Source organism: Lactuca virosa, chromosome 1, assembly GCF_052849685.1.
Source record: "Lactuca virosa cultivar CGN04683 chromosome 1, Lactuca_virosa_CGN04683_v6, whole genome shotgun sequence".
Taxonomy (NCBI): domain Eukaryota; kingdom Viridiplantae; phylum Streptophyta; class Magnoliopsida; order Asterales; family Asteraceae; genus Lactuca; species Lactuca virosa.
Window position 1 is genome coordinate 6,565,457 of NC_136426.1, and position 24,659 is coordinate 6,590,115.

Below are 24,659 nucleotides of genomic sequence, written 5' to 3' on the forward strand. Positions count from 1 at the left end.
CGAGCGGATTCCGGCGAGAGGGAGAGGTTGTAAGAGGCGGACTATAATGGGGTGGTGTTGGGATGATTTCTGATCAAGAGGAGGTGGCCTAAGAGTAGCGGCAGTAGGCGGTTCACGGTGGTGCAATGATGTTTTTTTTTTATGGTGGGGATATGGTGGAACTTCAAATCGGGATTCCTACTTCACCAACAATTTGAGCTTTTAAGATAAGGAATGGAAAGATATTTATCAATAAGTTAAAGGAATAACATTTGAGGGATAAGACAAATTGGCTTTCTAAGATTCGTTTTTGCATCAGTTATCAAGGGAGGGAAAAGGATTAAGTCATATGCAGACTCCATAATGCAGTCGTATGCAGTGAGGAAGAAGACACAATCTTCCTGATTTTGGCATAAATGGTCCTTGTGATTTGGCACTCTAACCAACCCCACCCTAATCTCATATATTGTCACCAAATTAGTTTCAGGAAATTACAAATCTGCCCTTAGACTAATATACTTTCATGTGAAATAAATAAATTTATTTAAATAAACATCCTATTATTACTTTTATTTTATTTATTTATGTTTCTTTTTATTTTTATTTAAGTACTATTTTCTATTATTCTTTTAAATAAATTATGGGGTACTTGGCGAATAATAGTTTTAAGTTCAACGATTCCAAAACCCAACCGAATTTATTTATTTATTTATTTTTCGAGTTTGTAAATATTTTTGTTAAAAATATTTTAAGTATAGCATTGTGTATATTAGACTTTAGTATGAGTCCAAACACTCTCGGAATTTCCATCTGATATGCGCAAGTGCCTCCACTGATCAATACGGTTTATGGAATCAGATAAAGTCAGTGTTATACCGGTTTGGTTTCTTAAAACGGTCATATCTTTTGCATTCGAACCCCGTTTTGGACGTTCTATATATATATCCGTGATCAGGGAAACAGGTACTACGAGTTTAGAATATTTTCTTTGTTCACAAACGCTTAATATCAAATTTTCAGTTTTTCAGTCGTTAACTAATGTTACAATTTGCGCTTTGAAATTCGTTCGACATTTTCCATAATTGGAGATATTATACCATTTCATATCTTATTGTATTTGAATTGACATTATATTTCTACTAAAACATGCATTAAAATTCAATCAGTCAAGATACAAAAAGGTTCGCGGTGAACTGATCGTTTACAGATTCAAACCTAAATTCTGGGATGTCACAAAGTCCGTGACTTTTCGAGTTCATTTAGTATTTGGGACCTAGAGTTCGGAGAGTTGATAGGCTAACTCGGCGATTTATGCCAACCAGAATTTTGACTTTGCCCAAAACATTGACTTTGACTAGGGGTAAATGGTTAAGCCACTAAATCCACTCAGTATGGACGACGCCAAAACTAAGCTAAAAGCTGAACAGTAGTCGACTCAACTCAGTATTGTTCATAGTATTCATACTTATTTGTTCATTTCTAATTGTACATATAATAATAATAATAATAATAATAATAATAATAATAATAAAATTTATGAGGTTCCTACGGATTTCGGACGAGTCAGAATTTTATTACCCATTTGAGCGGGCTTCGACACTTCCCCTCTACAATCTTGAAAAATTCCAATTTCCCTCTCCTTCGACCTAGGTTTCCCTCTCTCCATGGCCTGCACTTATCTCCGTCTCCTCACGACCACTCCAGCACCACCTTCATGGCGATCCAATACCACGAGCCTCATGTGTACACCATTCCTCATCTATCTGTCTCCCGACGAATTATGAAAACCAAATCAAATCCGACGGTGCTAATTTTCTAGCCGTGAATCGATTTCTAGGTAAAACGTTCTTTGTAAACTATAATCATAATATATATTCAGTACAATGTTATCCCTGAATAGATTTCTATTTTCTAGCCCAAAATCGATGTATATATTATGTTTCATCCTAATCACGGGTTCTTGGAGCTTCTATTTTCGAGCCCTAAATAGGCTAGTGTTTCTTGAACCTTCAATTTTCTATAAATGTGAATTGATTTTGCACACTAAAGATTTTGATTCTTAATGCTGATCCTTGTTGAGATGTGTATATTGTTTCAGAATTGTCTTTGGCCCTGTATTTGGCCAATTCGTTCTTACGGCTGCATACTTTTTTTTTGTCATTTGGCTACAATTACATAATGTATAACTTCAAATTGAACATAATACAATAGCAAGACATCGATTTGTGTAATCCTTTCGGTAGTTAGATAGAACATGTTTTTACATTGCTTATAGATTTATGCATCTGTTCATTATATGTTGACATACGTTTATAGATTTACATCTTGCAATGGCATTCATCAATTGTATGTTTCAAATTTTGACAACGATATTCTAGCTTAGTTAATTTTTAGTTTAGTATTTCACACTTCTTTTTGGTGTTTCTATTAAAAAATGTTATGAATATTTAACATGAGCATCACTTAGCTACATTGTTTCGTATGTTTGTTTAATTTTATGTGGCTTAACTGTGTTGTCCGTACATCATTGTTCAAAGGATTTGTGGGTGCCGGAGCTGGCTGTTTAAGGATACAACAAGGTGAGTTTTTATCAACCCATGCAATACAAAGTAGTATCAATATTCTTCAATTCATTTTAATTCAATAATTTGGTAAACATTTATCCTTGATTATATCTTACTTTGTCTAATTGATATGCCAAACAAGGATTATGATCCTGCTGCCAACTCCATCAATCCAGAAAAAAGAAACAAAACAAAAATTTATGGGAACATATAGAAGCTTCAGAAGACATGAATATTGAAATACAAATGAAGCAGATTGTTAAGATAGAAGGAAGAAATATTTGAAGCAAGTGATAAGAAGGTATAATCTCCCTTCAATGAAAAATCTGGTGGTTTATATCGTTGAAGGTAGATCCTTAGATTTAAAGATTTTGGTAAAGTATTGGATAATTAGATAGTATGTATGATTTTGATGAAGTATTGGATAGTAGCTCTACTGTAACGCCCCATTTCCGGTATGTGATTTAAATAAAATAATTTTCTTTTCTTAAGGGGTACTCGACGAGTCAGTAGCCCGACTCGTCGAGTAGAGACGGGATTTGCACGCGATTTAAGTTGGCGACTCGACGAGTCCATATTCCCGGACTCGGCGAGTCTGCCAGTCTGGATGAAACCCTAATTTCAAGGGTTTGCGCCCTATTTAAACATCTTATGTGCCCCAAGACCAGCCTCCCTCACCCACAAAGAGTCCCATACGAAACCCAAGCCGTTCTTAAGCATTTTTGGAGCATTTTCTCACTTGTGAAGGTTTTAGTGCATCTTGGGGATTTCGGGAAGAAGAGAGAAGAGGAGTATTCAAGGGGAGCAAGTAGATACGGACTTCTGGTTGCATTTCAGTCCCCTTTGAGGTATCAAGCTCGAATCTTTGCTTATTATCAATTAGATCTCTTGAGAAGTTTACTCTTGTTGATTTTGAGCCCTTTCTAGACTTTAAGGTCGAATTAAGAGTTAATATGATGAATGGACTTCAGATCTAAGCTTTCCAGAGCCTCTTAAGCTCAAGGTTGCCACCTTTATTGAGCCAAGTTTCCATTCCAAGCTTAGATCTCTTCCTTTAGCTTATTTTGGGTATTTGAGCTTCATATTAGCATGCATGCACGTAAAGTTAGAAACTTTACGTGAAAAACCAACCCTAGGAGCCCAGATCTATGAATGGAATGCACTGGATTCGAGCAGAATCGACTCTTTAGTAATGACATGCATGGGACTCGGCGAGTCGTTCTTCAGACTCGACGAGTCGAGTCGCGAGTCCCCGATTTTCCCCATTTGAGAGTTTAAGGTGGAATCAGTGAGTAGGTAATGGACTCGGTGAGTTAAGGCTCATATCTAGTAGTGAAGGGACTCGACGAGTTGTTCATACAACTCGGCGAGTCAGATGAAGATGAACTAGATGTTAGTATCGAAGAAGAACTCGTCGAGCCTTTGCCAAACTCGACGAGTAGAAGCGGGTAGAGAATTAGAAAGGATGATAGGGACTCGACAAATTGGCGGCCCAACTCGGCGAGTCCGGTCAACTGAAAGTTGACTTTGACCAAGATGTTGACTTTGACCAGGGGTAAAATAGTCATTTTACCCTGAGAGTAGTTATCCATATCTGATTTAGTGTTTATGGGATTTGTAGCCGGGGAGTTCCGGAGCAGCAGTCAGACAGTTTCAGATTTAGCAACTCAGCAGCCAGCATTACGAGGTGAGTTCTCCTTCAGTAGGAACAGGTCTACGGCACCAAGGCCGGCCCGTAGTGTGAGATGATAGTAGCTGAGTGTGGGAGGGGCCCGTATCCTATCTTAGAAAATTGTGGGCGAGGCCCGTATGTCATAGTACTAGTTGATTATGATGTATGAACATTAGATTAGCTTTACATGTTGTCTGTGTGATACTTGTATGATGGGTTTAGCAGTTGAGTGTGGGCGAGGCCCGTATCTCATCATATCCGAGTGTGGGCGAGGCCCGTATCTCGAAGTAGCTGAGCATGGGCGAGGCCTGTACCTCAGATATAGTGGAGTGTGGGTGAGGCCCGTGTCTCCTAGATAGCGGAATGTGGGCGGGGCCCGTATCTCCCAGTTAGCAGAGTGTGGGCGGGGCCCGTATCTCCACGAGTGTGGGCGAGGCCCGTATCTCCTAGTTACATGCTATGTGTAGATGGTATGTGGTAGATTGGGGAGACTCACTAAGCTTCGTGTTTACGGTTTTCAGTTTTGGTTTCAGGTACTTCCACTGGCACTGGGAAGGGCTCGGGATGATCGCATGGCACACACCACAGTCTTCAGCCTGGGAGTTAGACTCTGATATTTGGATATGAGATTTTGATTTGAGACAGACACTATGATGTTTTATGATACACGATTATGATTTTACTTATGATTTTGGATGGTTGATGGTTTTAATAATGTTTTAAAAACGAAATTTTTGGGTTGTATTTTTGGGATGTTTCAAGTTGGTATCAGAGCCTTGGTTTGAGGGATTCGGGCACACTTTCGGGTGTGTCTGAACTCAAACGAAGGAAATGGTATAAGGTTTTCAAAAGAAAATAATTTTCGAAAAGAATTTTTGAAAAAGAAACTTAAAAAGAGAAAAGAGTTTTGAAAAAGAGAAAAGGGTGTGGTGCATGCAATCAGTCGAGCTCAAGTAAGTACTCCCAATTTAACCATAGAAGTTTATGTTATGATTATCAGTTTTAGTAGAACAGCATGCTAGATTTGGGCTAAGGATCTAGGAGGATGCCTTATGTGCCTGCTATATGTGTTTCAGCTTTATGAGAACTGCATGTTAGTACAGATTAGTCAGGAGGATAACCTGAGTATTATATGCTTGATTATGTGCGCTCGATGTCCGAATGCTGCTTGCTTTGTGCTTTTAGGAGTCCTAGTTGTCTTTCACTAGCTAGTAAACAAATATGTTATATTACATATTGCAAGGACTAAATAATTCCAGAAGGTCAGGTCTAGCCCTATTTCGCAGCTCTTGTTTGAGTCCAACCGTTGTAGGGTAGGATCTCTCATTCGAAGAATTATCTAGTCTGAGTCATATGTAATAGTATTTGCGAGCTAGTTAGGGGAAGAAAGTACGGACTTCTTACGCAGCTGATGGCGGAGAGTGGGTTGGTGATTACCCTAGGGCAAGCCTAGGAAGAGAGTAGCAAAGATCAGTAGCAGTAGAAGGGACTTGGTGGAGTCAAGGCAGTTCTAAAGGAAAGTACGGATAGATGTGGAAGGTAGTATGGGCCCATACTACTGAAAGCAGAGGATCCGTACTCGAATCGAGGAAGGCTGAGACAAGACTATGAAACTTGTGGTAGATGTGATCCCTTTAGTTATATCAGTGTTTCTGATGATTGTCATTATGTGTTTCAGAATGGTGGTTTTACGCTCTAGACCAGCGGTCGGCAGTTCAGGTGCCGGAGAGGGATCAGGTTCAGGCTCGGGAGCCGAGCATTTGGATGAGCAGACCCGAGAGTTCATCTCTTCAGAGGTCACGCGTAGCATACTTGAGCAGACTCCTGTGATCTTTGGATCGGTCAAGGAGGGTATCCTAGAGCTTCTGGATGAGAAGCTGGGCGCGTTCCATACTGAGATAGCGGCCATGATGGGATCGCGCACGTTGACATTCAGAGAGTTCCGGGCTTGTGGAGCTCCAGATTACCAGGGGGGCCGAGACCCCATTGCGAGTACTAGATGGTTGGCTGATGTGGCCGACACTTTCCGCACTAGCAGATGTCCCGAGGGGGACAAGGTCCGACTTGCATCCTGTCTTCTGAAGGGCAGGGCACGTGATTGGTGGGAGGAGGTCGGACATGTCATTAGGGACGATGCAACCCTTGATGCTATGACCTGGACAGATTTTGTGGCCTGGTTCAGGGTCGAGTTCGCACGTGTCATTGAGGTGCAGCAGCTTGCCAGGGAGTTCCAGGATCTCCAGCAGACGACGGAGACAGTGGCGGAGATTACCGCCAAGTTCAGGGAGAGGGCTCTTCTCGTTCCTCAGTACGCAACTGATGAGGAAATGAAGAAGGCCCATTATCATGAGATGTTGCGGAGTGATATCCGCCAGTTTGTGAGCCGGTCCAGCTGTAAAACGTTGGATGACATGATTGCGAGGGCTCATGAGAGGGAGATTGATCTTGAGATGGAGAGAAAGAAGAAACCAGAGGTAGTGTCTGGTTCAGATGGTTCGGGCAAAAGGCCCAAGACAGATTCCCGAGGGAAGGGCCAGCAGGGCCGAGGCCGTTGCGGCAAGTGTGGTAGGTCGCACGATGGGGCATGCAGGGCAGGGAGTTCGGGCTGCTTCAAATGCGGCCGATCAGGACATATGAGCAGGGATTGTACTGCTACTTCTACCGTTACTACCACGTCACTTTCTGATATGATTTGCTTTCAGTACAATCAGAGGGGCCATAAGAGGTCCCAGTGTCTGAGCTTAGCAGCAGCAGGGAAGATGGTGGCACCTGCCCCTGCTACATTGAGGATTACAGACGGCCGTCAAGGTCGGAAAGAGGCGCCAGTGGCGAAGAGCAGAGCCTTTCAGCTGACGGCAGAGGAGGCGCGAGCGACTCCTGATGTGGTGACGGGTATGTATTTTCCTCTTATCTCTGTTTTTGATATAGTTTGTTTCTCATGATTATGTGTTTGTGTATAGGGTCGTTCTTAGTGAACGACATTTCAGCTACGATATTGTTTGATTCGGGGGCTACCCGATCATTCATTTCGCTCGCATTTAGCAAGCGATTTAGCAGAGCTCCGGGGGAGCTGGATTGTCCACTTGATGTTGAGATAGCCGATGACAGAACCGTCAGGGTCGCGAGAGTCCATAGGGGATGTACATTACGGCTGTATGACGAGCAGTTCATGGTGGATTTGGTTCCTATTCCCTTACGAGGGAATAAAGTTATAGTAGGTATGGATTGGTTGAGCCCCAACGGGGCAGTGATTGACTGTGAGCGCCAGTTGGTGAGGGTTCGCACTCCTAGTGGGGGAGAGTTAGTGATTCAGGGCGAGAGGCCACAGCGCGGACCGATTCTTTGCTCAGCAGCGAGAGCGAAGCGTTATTTCCAGCAGGGATGCGCAGGATACGTCGCCTATGTTATGGATACCCGGGAAAAGGGTAAGGCGACAGTTGATGATGTACCAGTAGTGCGAGAGTACCCGGACGTATTCCCAGAGGATCTACCTGGGATACCCCCGGAGAGACAGGTTGAGTTTAGGATTGATCTGGTTCTTGGTGGGGCTCCGATAGCCAAGGCACCATATCGGTTGGCTCCTCCCGAGATGCAGGAGTTGTCTACGCAGCTGCAGGAGCTGCTAGACAGGGGTTTTATCAGACCGAGCAGTTAGCCATGGGGAGCCCCGATCTTGTTTGTGAAGAAGAAGGATGGGTCGCACCGTATGTGCATAGATTACCGGGAGCTGAACAAGGTAACGATGAAGAACCGTTACCCACTCCCGAGGATAGACAATTTGTTTGACCAGCTTCAGGGAGCATCTTGGTTCTCCAAGATTGATCTACGGTCAGGATATCACCAGATGCGGGTCAGGGATGAGGATGTGCAGAAGACCGCTTTTAGGACCCGCTATGGTCATTATGAGTTTGTGGTGATGCCGTTCGGGCTCACCAACGCTCCAGCCGCGTTCATGGATCTCATGAACCGCGTATGCCGACCGATGCTGGATCGGTCAGTGATAGTGTTCATCGATGACATCTTGGTTTATTCCAAGAATCAGGAGCAACATGAGGAGCACCTGAGAGAGGTGCTAGAGACGCTGAGGAGGGAGAGACTTTACGCGAAGTTCTCCAAGTGCGAGTTCTGGTTGCGTGAGGTGCAGTTCCTTGGACACCTCGTCAACCAGAAGGGTATACTAATGGATCCAGCCAAGATAGAGGTCGTGATGCAGTGGGAGGTCCCGAGGTCTCGATCTAATATTCGGAGCTTCCTAGGACTGGCAGGGTACTACAGGAGATTCATCCAGGATTTCTCCAAGATAGCAGTTCCGCTCACTCGACTGACCAAGAAGTCGGTGGTGTTTTGCTGGGGGCCTGAGCAGCAGACAACATTTGAGACCCTCAGACAGAGATTGTGCGAGGCGTCGATTCTTACCCTGCCAGAGGGAGTAGAGGATTTTGTAGTCTACTGTGACGCTTCGATCACAGGTATGGGAGCGGTTTTGATGCAGCGAGGCCATGTGATAGCTTACGCCTCTAGACAGTTGAAGCCTCACGAGGCTAACTATCCGACACATGACTTAGAGTTGGGAGCAGTAGTGTTTGCCCTCATGATTTAGCGACATTACCTCTATGGGGTCCGCTGTACCATTTACACAGATCACAAGAGTTTGAGGTACCTCATGGATCAGCCGAATCTGAACATGAGGCAGCGCCGATGGTTAGATGTGGTAAAGGACTACGACTGTGAGATCCTTTATCATCCGGGCAAGGCCAACGTGGTGGCTGACGCCGTGAGCCGCAAGGCGGTAGCAGCCCCGATCAGCAATATATGTCTGAGGATGACAGTGATTACTCCATTGTTGGAGAAGATTAGAGAGGCATAGGTCGAGGGCCTGAAGGAGGAGAGGCAGAAGTGTGAGAGGATTGTGGGCCGAGTAGCTTCTTTCGATTATGACAGTCGAGGGTTGTTGACCCTTCATGCGAGGGTTTGGGTGCCGTACTGGGGAGGAGTACGACAGGTGTTGATGGATGAGGCCCACAAGTCTCGGTTCTCCATCCATCCAGGGGTGAGGAAGATGTATAGAGATCTTCGACCCGATTATTGGTGGCCCTGCATGAAACGGGACGTAGCTTGGTACGTGGAGAGATGCCTGACCTGCAGGAAGGTCAAGGCGGAGCATCAGAGACCCCACAAAAAGATGCAGCCGTTAGACATTCACGTGTGGAAATGGGAGGATATCACCATGGATTTCATCACTAAGCTTCCCAGGACCGCACGTGGAGTTGATTCGATTTGGGTCATAGTGGATCGGCTTACCAAGAGCGCGCATTTCATACCGATTCAGGAGAGTATATCGGCCGAGAAGCTAGTTGATATTTATGTGCGTGAGGTAGTGGCACGACATAGAGTGCCTTTCTCGGTGGTGTCAGACCGAGAGGTCCGGTTTACTTCCAGATTTTGGAAGCGGTTTCATGACGAGATGGGCACTCGTATCCATTTCAGCACCGCTTTCCACCCTCAGACGGATGGACAGAGCGAGAGGACGATTCAGACTCTCGAGGACATGCTTCGGGCATGCGTATTAGATTTCAGTGGCAGTTGGGATACATATCTTCCATTAGAGGAATTTTCGTATAACAACAGCTATTACTCCAGTATAGACCGACCTCCCTTCGAGATGCTCTACAGGAGGAAGTGCATGACCCCAATCTGTTGGGGTGAGGTCGGTCAGCGAGTCATGGGGAGTACAGAGGTGGTACTCAAGACCACAGAGTTGATCCAGCAGGTCCGTAGCAGACTGCAGACTGCGCAGAGTCGGCAGAAGAGTTACGCCGACAGGAGGCGATCGGATTTGGAGTTTCAGGTGGGCGATATGGTCCTCCTGAAGGTATCACCCTGGAAGGGTGTTATCAGGTTCCGGAAGAGGGGCAAGTTGGGCCCCAGGTTTATTGGTCCGTTTAGGGTTTTGGCCCGGGTGGGTCGGGTTGCTTATCGGTTGGATCTTCCAGCAGAGCTTAGCCAGATCCACAACACTTTCCATGTTTCTCAGTTGAGGAAGTGTTTGGCGGACGAGTCAGCAGTCGTACCCTTGGAGGATATTCAGGTTGATAGCAGCCTGAATTATATTGAGAGGTCCATTGCGATCTTGGATCGGAAAACGAAGACCTTGAGGAACAAGGTAGTCCAGCTAGTGAAGGTGCAGTGACAGCACCGGAAGGGTTCGGAATGGACGTGGGAGGCCGAGGAGGAAATGAGAGAGCATTACCCAGAGATATTTATAGATTCAGCAGCAGCAGACTTCGAGGACGAAGTCTAAGATAAGTGGGGGAGAGTTGTAACGCCCAATTTCTGGTATGTGATTTAAATAAAGTAATTTTCTTTTCTTAAGGGGTACTCGACGAGTCAGTAGCCCGACTCGTCTAGTAGAGACGGGATTTGCACGCGATTTAAGTTGGCGACTCGACGAGTACATATTCCCGGACTCGGCGAGTCTGCCAGTCTGGATGAAACCCTAATTTCAAGGGTTTGCACCCTATTTAAACATCTTATTGTTAGGTTTTCAGCATTCTAACACTCCTATGGTGTACATGCAACCCTATAAACCTTGGATCTATGTTTTCTCTATTATACATGCAAATATTAAATATTCCAAGGTTTCATCATAACTAGCATATTATGAAGCACCTATACTACAAAGTTCTAGTTAGATGACATACCTTTTGATGTAGCTTGATGTCTTCAAGCTTTAAGAGCTTAGCCCCAATAGTGTGGAAGCCTCAAGTGGAATCACAAATCACCAAAACACCTTGGAAAGCCTTTAGAGAATATGGATACTTGGCTCACACTATGAAATCGGTTATTGCCCTCTTTAGTGTATCCACACTAGCCACTAGCATAATTTCATGAACCATAAGACCCTTTATATAGTGTGGAGGATTAGGGTTAAACCCTAATACCCATGACCTTTCATTTCCTAGGATCCATGGGTTAAAGCTCCATGGACTATCCATGAAGACTTAGCCCAACCTAAATGAACTTGGCCCACTACACATATATATATATCTAAGAGTCCATATTTAATTAGTTCCTTTTGATCACTTAATTAATTATAAATTAATTCTTGATCAATACTAATTAAATAATATGATTATATATTAATATATTAGAACTTATAATATATTAATATAAATCATAAATATACTATTCTCAAAAGACTATCCATATAAATTATGTCGGTGAAGTGCAACCCAAATGGACCATGCCGGGTCGGGTCAAGTACATACCAAATATAGTTATGGACTTAGACATTAATCCAACAGTCTCCCACTTGGATAAGTCTAAAACTATTATTGAGTATGACTTCAAAAACCAACTGGCAATCGTAGCTCTTAAAGCCGCTGTCGAACTCTGATCTTGTCAATGAACTCTGACCTCTGTCAATGACTTGTCCATTAGATAAGGGATCATATATTCCTCCATTCTAGATATCATATGGACTGAGACATGGATTATAATCATTCTCTCTGTCCATTTGTTGTTTCTCGATTTTCGATTTATGATGACTGACTGATTGAACAAATCAAATCAGTCCTGGCTTGGCCAAGCACTCACATGTGTCATCGCTAAATCATCGAGGGGACCACATATATCGCTTTTATCCTGAATGTAAAAGGAATGGATAAACTTCGACTCATATGGCTTGTTCTACTACTTGTTGAATCATACACAAAGGCACGTTTTATAACATCGAGTTACCAATGCGTTTTCGTGCAATCAATGTATAACCAACTCATAGTAACAACTCATATCTCTAGATTTTAAGAATATAAGATATTATCGTCTCATGATCACTCGTGATAAAATCCATGAAGTGATTCAAATGAGCGTGGGTTGAATCCAATACTCAGAACTTATGAGCACACATGAGTGTTGTAGCACCACTTTGTCCAACATCTTAGACCTCTACAATCCAACGCTTGACAGTCTTGATTCATATCTACTTCCATCATATGACCGACTGTGGATAGTTTGAATAACTTAGTCATTCAGGAAGAATGACCTAGTTTATTCTGGAAGTCAAAACATGCAAAATGAAACACAAGATTAAATGAATCAAATATGGTATCAAACCCTATGAATATACATAGACCACTTTTATTTATCACCATACCGATTACTCATTATTTCATTGTTTCGGTTTTATCAACTTTATACCTGAATTAAAAACACTATTTGTCCCATGCTCCAAGCATGTACACTATGTTTTTCTAAACAATAGCTTTGCCATACACCAAGTATGTACTTTATGTTTGTCTATGATCCTTACTTTGTGAAATAAACCAATTGAACATAATTTCAATGATTCTAATTTCATACTCCCAAATCCTTATCGAAAAATGTGAGAATTTCAAATTCCTATCATTTATCGAAATTTGTTTAGATTTTAAACTTATATGCACTGACCCTCCTGTAATGAATATGTACAAAGTCACAAAGACTTGTCAACAGTCATTATAAGGTATTCCAATGGAGATCAACTCCATGGAAACTAAGTCTCATATTCAAAGTACATTGCTTTAGACATGCTTCTTGCATTAAGTTTTCTAATCTTACACAGATAACTTCCACCTATGGAGACAACTCCATATTCTCATTTTGACTATCACTTCTGAACAAGAGATGCCTCTTTTCAGAATATGTCAATATGGTCCTTCCAAAATTAGCACTATACTTCCAACTGTCCCTGAGCAACCAATCTTTGGTAAACCTCAGATTGTCCTCGACAATTGCTTAATCATTTTAGTCATATCCAATTCTAGACTTTTTCCCTTCTTAATGCCTCTGGGCATTTGGAAAAATTTAGAAATGACAAATATTATAGCACATGCAATCGATCCTGTACCCAAAGCAAATGGTACACGATTCATGATGTCTCACATAAAGACATGATTCTAGACCAGTCTTTTGCTACAATATTTTTATTTGCTATGTTTTCAAAATTTGACTATGAAGAGGGATGCCGTAATCATAATCGAATTTTGAGAACGCAATATATAGAATTTCCTTAAGTTGAACCAATCCAACATGAAATTCATATATATATTCTTGACTAAGGATGATTAAGGTCTCAATCTAAGCCTTTAGAACTGAAATGAAGTATATCCTCTCCCTTAATTATAGCAAAACAACTTTTTCAATCCCTGCAGCCTCACGAATTGAAACTTTTGTTTTCTATAATTAACATTGCTAACTTGCAACACTTACAATAATTATCATGCTCCCACTAACATGATGATTATTAGCATAACACTTATGCTCCCACTAGCTTTGACATATACTCAGAAATCAGCTGGACTTCTAGAAATCAATACTTTATTGACTTTCTTACCAAAGTTCAGATTTCTGATACGAGATGCTTTGATAAAACTTTATCAAAATCATACACCTTTCCTTAGATAGCATGCATGTGTGTCTAAACAATTTCAGAACTATGAAAAGGGATGCCGTAATCATAGTCTCAATTGTTTAGACCTTTTGCCATCTGCTTCAAATCTACTTGGTGGAAGTGTTTCCTCACCATCATTTTCATGAATCGGAGAGAAACCTTATGACCCTTAGATTTTATGGTATATGTGTTCTTATCCATGTGAATCGTCAAAACCATAGTCACAAGACAAGGATAATGACAAATCCAAACTCATATGGAATGAACTTATACAATCTTAACTTCTTGCCACCTGACAGTACAGGGCCTGCCATTGCTTCCAAGTTGTTATGCAACCAATTGAGAACTTTCAGAACTCCTATGCAAAGCCAACTTTAACTGGAATGGGCACAGAATATGTCAACACGATAGGTTATAAACCTCAAGTCGTGTGCTAGTGAAGAACCTCAAGTTTTATTCTTGATTAGTTCTTGAAATTCTTTTTAGGATCTTTAAGACTCCCACTATCCTCTTGACATATAAGACTATCTTGCCAAATATTCAAGAGATAGTACGGATTCTTTATCAAGACAAACACTTCACACAATTGGCCTTAGTTGGTCTTTGTTTTATCCAAAACATCACAACTTACCAATTTCAAATGTACAAGAGTAGGAAACTTTTACTCTTACATTTGACAAGTGTTTTAAACCTTTCTTTAAGATATGTCACTCAAGTTACAATCTTGGAGTATGACTCTAAGAATTGTTTTGGAACGAAGTATGACTCATCTTCCTGATCTAACCATTTCAACAATTCATGACTCCTCTTCTTAGTCATAAGAATGCACTAAGATGACCTTTAGAGGACTAATTGTGATATGATTTCTAAATCATTAAGATGATCACAAACATGATACTAAAGTACTCTCCCATCTTTTCATATTTGAGAAACTTTTATCTTTCTGCCTAATTTGATTCTTCCCATTCGTTCTGCCATACATTGAGACTTTTCCAATGTTTCAGAATTATACTTAAACTTGTAAGTATAACCATATTTACTAAACTTTAGTAAATCAAATAGTCTTAACGAGCTTTGTGGTGGACATGACCAGTGCACAAGAATGTGTACTCGATCCCTTTAGTCCTTCACTTGACTCACACATCCATGTGAACAAGTAATTAGTCTTGATTTTCCAATGCTTGAAAGTTCTCATTCATCATACTATTCAACTTGCATGATTCCAAGTTTCGGTCCAATTGAAACTTGGGCGATGAGGAACTTTCCTGATTTGGTAAATTTAGACACTACCACAAATGAAAGAATTAAATCCATTTTCCAATATTGCTGTCACTGGAATCATATAGGCAACAATTTTCCACAAATGCCATTGTAAGGATACTTCAAATAAATAAAATTAAACAATTTTCTTTTATTTTAAAACTTTGCGGAAAACCTTATCCTTACAATCCACATGGAAAATTGTTGTTATCTATTCCTTAGCAATATATCATAACTTCTTAAGCAACTGCTCAAAATTCTGATGCGATCGAAATCCACCTTCGCGATCAGAATCAGCATATACTTCCTTTAAGATTTCTCTCTATTCTTTGATTCTTAAAACATCAACATGTGACCCAGTCACATCATGTAATGAGGATCTCAGAATAGAACTTAACAGAGTTAGATAATGGGCTCTACCTGATGTAGAGTCAAACTTATTGACTTTAACATCCTTAGGTAAATTTGGCAGCTTTGCAATCAACGCCCCTTCCTTTGGCAAAATAAACATATGGAGCCTTTGGTAATGGGACTATCTCATACTTAGCCTTTCTCTTTACCATTTGGTCAACCGGGTTGACTATGGCCAATCCCTTTCCATTGGGAAGAGAATGCTTTTTCTGGATTTCCACTGTCACCATTGTCAGTGTCCATAAAGTTTTTGGGAAGTTGATATTCTAATCAAATTTGCTTTACTATCGTTCCAAATCATTGCTGATTCAGCAGCACCAAGCAAATAGATATGATCATTAAGGTTCATGTCATAGTCTGTTTCATATTAGTCCCAAAGGAACTCACTATGTGACTTAGAAAGTGATTGAACATCCAACTTTCTCAAGACTTTGACACCCAACTCTCCCGGCTTGTCAATATGTGACTTCATCTCTAAGATGTGATCACACATAGACCTTGCTTGCCATTAGGGCTTGAGTGACCTTGAACTTGTGGGTTAGGGAGAATAATTGGAGGAGGTGGAGGAAGAGAAGTATGACTTCCATGAGCCAAACTCGGGAAGTCATATTCATTAGGAAAGCTTGGTTTGGGAAGATCATTGTTGTCTAAACCAGACATCAACAATGGGAGAAATTCACGTAAAGTTGATTTAAGTCCTTAATATAACACCCAATATGATATATTAAGGCTAGGACCCAACAAACTATTTTATAACTTGGAAGAGGGATGCCGTAATCCAAGCTATAAAATATTTGAAGGTAGGTGAATGACGATTCACCAATTTCCACCAAGATAAACGAAATGTATTATTAGGTTTTAATTGGTTTTGAAACTCCTAGATTCTTTTGAGATTCATTGAACTTTTCAATGGCATGTTTCAATCTCGAGTGTGCTTTCAGGTTTTGTGACTGGGATGCCGAGGATCACAATACAAGGTGTGAAGTAACCATGCAAATATACTTGGTACCCTTAATATTTACCCCTCAATCGATGTGCCGGTTAACCACACACGCTCCAACGATACTATGATAAACATTAAGTTACCCTTTGCCTACCTTGTTAAGTCCAGGTTAGTGTGCCGGTTAACCACAAACGCTCCACTAACAGCTTAAACAAAGTGCAAAGTGTAATTTCATGGATTAGCACCTTATTCATATTTTCCTAAGTAACTAAGATTGGGTGTTAATAACAGTTTAGTTACTTAGTATTTATCATTAGTACTTTTAATGAAGGGAGAATTATAGTCCTTGTCTTACCCGTTCGGCTAACGACCCTCCACCGGTCAAGGAAGCGGTGGGTGAGAGTGGACACCCATTAAACTGCCATTTTATAGGCAGTAACCTTATACCCCCCTTATAGATCGACTTCGTGAATGAGGCCTACTAATGGTAAGACGACTTTACTCTTATACATATATATATAAATATTATTAACTTATAATATTATAAAGTATAAGGGTTGAATTTTAACTTTTAAAATTATAAGGGCTTACTTGGAATTAAAATATTCATAAGTGAAAACTTTACAAATTCCAAAACTTGAGGGCAAGTTTTGAAACTATTCAAAACTTTTCATTTCATAACTTATGAGTTTAATTAAGGTTTAATGGAAAAAAAAAATTCAAGTTCCATAACTTGAGGACAAGTTATGGAAGACATTAAATCATTTAATGATGACATTAAAAATAATGACTCTTCTATTTTCATAACCTATGAGACTTAATGACACTTTAAAAAGAAAACTCTTCACTTTCCATAACTTGAGGACAAGTTATGGAGTTCATAAAAACCATTAAGATCAAATATTCCAATTAACACAATAATCAAATAATTTTTCTATGATCTAGATTAAACTCATAAGTAAAGATAATTCACATCAACAATTTTCAAGAAATTAGATAATCATATAAACTAATACAAATCTTGAAACTTTGACAATTATCCTTTGAAGACTCTTGGAATTCATAACCTAAAGAGTTAATAAATGAGACATTTCACATCCATAACTTATGGAAGTTTCAAAACTCTTAAGATCATAACTTCAAAAAAACTTTTGAGTTCCAAAATTTTATGACAAAATTTGTAACTCCTTAAAACCATTTAGATCAAACTTTTAAAACAAATAAAATAAAATAATCATATCATTCTATCTTTTAATAAATTGACCTAATTCAACTCTTGTTGTAAAGTGACTCAAATTTTATAAATAATTAGTTTTACATAAAATCAAGTAATTATCATAAAATTTGACAAACTTCATGTTTTTTTTTCCTTCAACTTGAAAAAAAAATACATTTGCATCAATATAACAGAAAACAACCCATGGCTCTGATACCACTGTTAGGTTTTCAGCATTCTAACACTCCTATGGTGTACATGCAACCCTATAAACCTTGGATCTATGTTTTCTCTATTATACATGCAAATATTAAATATTCCAAGGTTTCATCCTAACTAGCATATTATGAAGCACCTATACTACAAAGTTCTAGTTAGATGACATACCTTTTGATGTAGCTTGATGTCTTCAAGCTTTAAGAGCTTAGCCCCAATAGTGTGGAAGCCTCAAGTGGAATCACAAATCACCAAAACACCTTGGAAAGCCTTTAGAGAATATGGATACTTGGCTCACACTATGAAATCGGTTATTGCCCTCTTTAGTGTATCCACACTAGCCACTAGCATAATTTCATGAACCATAAGACCCTTTATATAGTGTGGAGGATTAGGGTTAAACCCTAATACCCATGACCTTTCATTTCCTAGGATCCATGGGTTAAAGCTCCATGGACTATCCATGAAGACTTAGCCCAACCTAAATGAACTTGGCCCACTACACATATATATATATCTAAGAGTCCATATTTAATTAGTTCCTTTTGATCACTTAATTAATTATAAATTAATTCTTGATCAATACTAATTAAATAATATGATTATATATTAATATATTAGAACTTATAATATATTAATATAAATCATAAATATACTATTCTCAAAAGACTATCCATATAAATTGTGTCGGTGAAGTGCAACCCAAATGAACCACGCCGGGTCGGGTCAAGTACATACCAAATATAGTTATGGACTTAGACATTAATCCAACACTTATGTGCCCCAAGACCAGCCTCCCTCACCTACAAAGAGTCCCATACGAAACCCTAGCCGTTCTTAAGCATTTTTGGAGCATTTTCTCACTTGTGAAGGTTTTAGTGCATCTTGGGGATTTCGGGAAGAAGAGAGAAGAGGAGTATTCAAGGGGAGCAAGTAGATCCGGACTTCTGGTTGCATTTCAGTCCCCGATTTTCCCCATTTGAGAGTTTAAGGTGGAATCAGTGAGTAGGTAATGGACTCGGTGAGTTAAGGCTCATATCTAGTAGTGAAGGGACTCGACGAGTTGTTCATACAACTCGGCGAGTCAAATGAAGATGAACGAGATGTTAGTATCGAAGAAGAACTCGTCGAGCCTTTGACATACTCGACGAGTAGAAGCGGGTAGAGAATTAGAAAGGATGATAGGGACTCGACGAGTTGGCGGCCCAACTCGGCGATTCCGGTCAACTGAAAGTTGACTTTGACCAAGATGTTGACTTTGACCAGGGGTAAAATAGTCATTTTACCCTGAGAGTAGTTATCCATATCTGATTTAGTGTTTATGGGATTTGTAGCCGGGGAGTTCCGGAGCAGCAGTCAGACAGTTTCAGATTTAGCAACTCAGCAGCCAACATTACGAGGTGAGTTCTCCTTCAGTAGGAACGGGTCTACGGCACCAAGGCCGGCCCGTAGTGTGAGATGATAGTAGCTGAGTGTGGGCGGGGCCCGTATCCTATCTTAGAAATTTGTGGGCGAGGCCCGTATCTCATAGTAGTAGTTGATTATGATGTATGAACATTAGATTAGCTTTACATGTTGTCTGTGTGATACTTGTATGATGGGTTTAGCAGTTGAGTGTGGGCGAGGCCCGTATCTCATCATATCCGAGTGTGGGCGAGGCCCGTATCTCGAAATAGCTGAGCATGGGCGAGGCCTGTACCTCAGAGATAGTGGAGTGTGGGTGAGGCCCGTATCTTCTAGATAGTGGAGTGTGGGCGAGGCTCGTATCTCCTAGATAGCGGAATGTGGGTGGGGCCCGTATCTCCCAGTTAGCAGAGTGTGGGCGGGGCCCGTATCTCCACGAGTGTGGGCGAGGCCCGTATCTCCTAGTTACATGCTATGTGTAGATGGTATGTGGTAGATTGGGGAGACTCACTAAGCTTCGTACTTACGGTTTTCAGTTTTGGTTTCAGGTACTTCCACTGGCACTGGGAAGGGCTCGGGATGATCGCATGACACACACCACAATCTTCAGCCTGGGAGTTAGACTCTGATATTTGGATATGAGATTTTGATTTGAGACAGACACTATGATGTTTTATGATACTCGATTATGATTTTACTTATGATTTTGGATGGTTGATGGTTTTAATAATGTTTTAAAAACGAAATTTTTGGGTTGTATTTTTGGGATGTTTCATCTACCTTTTTGGGTGAAATTGTATTGAATTGTTTTTATATATGTTTATAATTATTGTGGTTGAAAGTGTCTATTGGATGAATTTGTATTTGATTTTTTAGTTATAGTATAATTTTTATTGTGGTTGAAAGTGTCTTGGATGAATTTGTATTTGATTTTTTAGTTATTGTATAATTTCTGCAAAAAAAAGTTCTGGAATATATATATATATATATATATATATATATATATATATATATATATATATATATATAAATTGCATTATTACCTACAAAATACGACAAAAAAATGCACTAAAATAAACTTTTGAACAAACTACACGAATGGTCCTTAAGGTTTTGTTTTTTTCCCTAAAGTAGTCCTTACGACACTTTTTTCCCTTAAATGGTACCTACAGAGCAAACCTTGCACACAAATGATCCTTATGACTAACTTTGTTAACAGATTCTGTTAAGTATGTGTGAAAAGTCGAAAATGCCCTTTGTTATTATTTATTTATTACATTTTGTTAATTTGAAATAAAAAAAGTGGGGCCCTCTCTCTCGCTCTCTCTCTCTCTCCTAAACGACATCCTCCCAACACCACCACCAGAGTACCATTTTCTGATGGAGCACCACCACCAGAACCTTAACTTCAGTTGTGTCCACCTCCATTAACCTTACTGCATCAAAGGTTCAAACCTGTACAAGAAGGATCTCCATCACCGCCACCCGTTTTAGCCAGAAATTTGACGCTCAGTAACCTAAATTTAGAACACTTTGAAAAGAGGGAAGATTAATTTAGGATGAAAATACTTAGGCTCAGATCTGCAATTGGGGAATGTAGACAAAGAAGATGGTGGTCCGCCATGGCTGCAAACACATACAGTTGCAAAGTGAGAGAATATCAATTTCCTCTTCACTATGTCATCAGTGATGTTGCCGTGCCAAGATACAAATCCGATCATCCATGTCGTTTCACTTTTTTCTCAGAATACACTGATCATCATAGCCATCTCTAACTAGATTCCATTAAATTACCGCTACTGCTGCCAAGAACAGTAACACAATCACCACCACCACCAAGATACGGATTAGATCAACAAATTCCGATTTTGCTCAGATGAAATCCCATCGTCACAGCCTTCGAGAATTGACTAACAGTATTTACTCTTGTCCTTTTGATTGCTCTTCTAGGGTTAAATGCAACAATAAACATCATACATCCGCTAGGCATAAACTCTCCACACCCATTGATGACGCTTGAGAGACTAGTCCAGAAATAGGATCCGATATGGGTTTAAATTCCTTCCGAGTCTTTTGTGTGTGTATGTATGTGTGATGTGTGTATGTATATGTGAGATGTTCTTCTCTAATAATGGTTGCATCTGGGTTTTTTTGGTTTGAAATTTCTCAAATAGGTCATCGAGAAGACAAATCAGATGGGGAGGGGAGGCTGGCTATTGGTCGGAGATGACAGAAAGAGGGGAAACACCACAGCGAATCGATATTTAAGTGATAGTAATCAAGCTTTGAAATCCTAGGGGAATGATCGGAAAGGCAAAGAGCGTTTAGCCATGGAAGAACAGTGATGAGACAAATCAGGTGTGCGTATGTGTGTGTTTTTTGAGAGAGAGAAAGAGAGAGAGAGAGGATCCCACTTTTTTTTAATTTCAAATTAACAAAATATTAAAAATAAATAAAAACAAAGGGTAATTTTTTCTTTTCACACACACTTAACAGAATCTGTTAACAAAGTTAGTCATAAGGATCATTTGTGTGCAAGGTTTGCTCCGTAGGTACCATTTAAGGGAAAAAAGTTTCGTAAGGACTACTTTAGGGAAAAAACAAAACCTTAAGGACCATTCGTGTAATTTGTTCTAAACTTTTTTGAAAAACATATGTGTTGGAAATTTGTTTGAAATGAATTGTTGGAATTCCGTTGGAAATAAGGTTTGTAGGAATTTTGTAGGAAATATTGTGTCAGGGTGGTTTGTTGGAATTTTGTAGGAATTTTCCTACAGAATATTCCGTTGGAAGTTGCTAGAAAATTTGTTGGAATTTTGTAGATACCGAGTTTCCCACGGCCCTTTTTCCAACAAACCATTTTCGTTGGAATTATGTTGGTAAACCCTATATCCTACTAAATTCCAACATAATACCTTGTTGGTACCTATCTAATTTTCTTGTAGTGAATGGTGGAGGGCTAAAAGCGGAATAATAGGTTAATCGGGAGTATATAATGGTAAAGTATATTAGTATAATTTCAAAGAATTACAATATTCATACCAAGTTGTTAGAATCTTAAAGAGCGTTGTGTATTTTGGATATTAATTAGGAAGTAAAGTGCTAACTTGTGAAATAGGCGTGTTCAAGGTTTGGTTTGTAAATAATCCAAGGTTAAAGGGCTCAACTTGAAGCCATATAAGAGAAATGAAACTATAGAAAAATCAGATTATTATTCCCTTTTCAATATACTTTTTCTCCTTGTTGAGTATTATGTGAGCAAGAGTGGAAGGAAGTGAGGAGGATGCCTAAATTGGGAGAATTTTATTAAAACCTCTTGAAATGAAGAAAGTATAGCAGCCACTAAACATGTTTTGTGAAAAAGTAAGTTTAGAATATGGGTGTGGTCACTACGTCTAAATGTTCACTAGAAAAATGATGTCATCTATGCACATCATCTCGACCATCACCACTATATGTTCATAAGCTCTTTGAAATGGTTACCACTCCACATTGTTTATCTTTTTATTTTTTATTTTTTTAATATTTAGATTAAATAAAAAACATAATTAATAAACATAAATAAATATTTCACATTACATAAAAACACATTACATAACTTAACTTACTAAAAAAACATAAAAACATAAAAACATAATGGGACTTGTATAATGGGACTTGTGATGATTGTGTTTGGAATTGTTGAGGTTGAAATTATTGAGGTTGCGAAGTTTGGGGTTGAAATTGTTGAAAAGGTTGGAATTATGATTGATTGAATTGTTGTGATCTTTGCCGTTAAAAGTAGCTTGATTGATATGAAATGTTGGTAAATAGAGTTTGTTGTTGGATTGGGGATATTAACATTTGCATGTAGTTAAGATGTTGATATTGATCATTTGGAGTGTTTGGGTTGTTGGGGTGTTTGGAGTGGCTAGGTATTTTAATTTGAATTCATACTTTCAGAAAAAGATAAGAAAATATAGAGAGATTTGAGTGGTTTTAAGGTGTGAAATGGTTATAAAAGTATTGGTATTTATAATGTAAATGTTTGTTTTAAATATGAAAAGTAATTTTTTTATATATATACAAAAATGCATTCAATGGTGGTATTTTTGACCATTTGAGATAAATGAATTTCATTGGTTGTGACAACCCATGATAGCAGTCAATCCGCATCACATTTACGCCACTGTGGGACGGTGTTTACGCGTGAACATTCCTTCCACGTAGGCCTAGACTGACAATGATAAAGGCTTGCGAAACTAAGTAGGGCATTTTGAATTGAATCTTAAGTAGTCTATCAGTGACAGTTGAATGAAACTAGAAAGAGTGGCAGTTAGATCCTTGAAGGGAAAGGACTTGACTTCATCTCCCACACCGGTTAGCAACTGAGATAAGAGTGAAACTAAAACGGGAAGGAGATGAGGTTGGAATAAACGATCTATCTATACATGAAAATGATAAAACCTCAAGAAAGAAGACCTTAATGCCTTATCAATGGAAAGGTCTTCGAAACATTTTATAAACTGTTCTTCGAAAGCTTGGTAAAATTCATCTAAAAAAAATTGAATAAGACGGGAGCTCTAAAATTAATAGTTGGTATTCCTTCCTTAGACGACCAATCTTTCCCCGTCTTGTCTATAATGGGCGAGTGAAGAAAGGATGATACCTGAAAATCTTTTGATCTTTCACCACATATTCCAGTTTAGACAAAAGACACGAACGGGAAAGGATATGCGTCTTAAAAAGCTATTCCATACCCTATGACCTTATATTCAAGTGGAGTGTCGAGTCCCTCTACCACCTCAACACTATATTCATACCACATGATTGGTGGCGTTGTCATCAATTAAGATAATTGTTTATACTTTACCTGGTTAAAATCTATAGTGATAGTATAATGATAACCAAAATAATTGTTTATAGGTTCATTGAATACAATTAAAAAATAACTGTACACAAAACAAAATGGGTATTATTAATTGTAATAATAACTCTTTGTATTTTAAGGTTTTATGACTCACAAATAATTAACTAACCGAAACAAAATTAGTATATCCAACTATCCAAGCATTTAAAACTAGTTTTTTTCGACTTGAAGACACGACAAGCAATAATGAAATTCAAAAACCATACGCAGACACACTAAAACACCCGGAAGCATAGGGTTTGATAGAAATTTCATCATTTGCGACATATAATTAACTAAATCTTTCTTTTAAAAACAATAGTTATAAGTCGGGAAATTATCAAGAAATTAAATAACAAATAGTAGTAAATAAAACAATAAAATTGTATTAACATGGGCAGCAGCAAGGCACATAATCATCTTAACAAAACACATTGTGAAGGTTTGACTTGGACCTTACGACAAATAAAAAGTCTTTCCTTCATCAAAGTCAAACTCTTCCTTTGCATACTTACACATACGTAACCACCAATTCTAACCACTCCATTAACAATCTTCCATTCTTTAATCTTCAAATATACACATAGAAATAAACACACACACACACACACACATATATATATATATATATATATATATATATATATATATATATATATATATATATATACACACA

General features: G+C 39.2%; 1 protein-coding gene across 6 annotated transcripts; it reads left to right on the forward strand.

Annotated features, from left to right (window-relative positions):
• The first annotated feature begins 1,573 nt into the window (after positions 1–1,573).
• On the forward strand, positions 1,574–19,936 carry LOC145132035 (uncharacterized). Of its 6 annotated transcripts, none has more exons than XM_079066682.1 (6): positions 1,574–2,558; positions 2,686–2,998; positions 3,298–3,391; positions 4,165–4,230; positions 5,894–7,107; positions 19,644–19,936. In XM_079066682.1, exons 5-6 carry the CDS (start codon positions 5,895–5,897, stop codon positions 19,676–19,678), a joined length of 1,248 nt encoding a protein of 415 aa, XP_078922808.1. In that variant the 5' UTR covers positions 1,574–2,558; positions 2,686–2,998; positions 3,298–3,391; positions 4,165–4,230; position 5,894; the 3' UTR covers positions 19,679–19,936. The 6 variants fall into 6 exon arrangements, 3 of the variants coding, with proteins under 3 accessions (XP_078922808.1, XP_078922816.1, XP_078922804.1); XM_079066690.1 differs by having other exon boundaries at positions 2,686–2,844; XM_079066678.1 differs by having other exon boundaries at positions 1,574–1,816; positions 2,517–2,558; positions 2,686–3,391.
• The last annotated feature ends 4,723 nt before the right edge of the window (positions 19,937–24,659 follow it).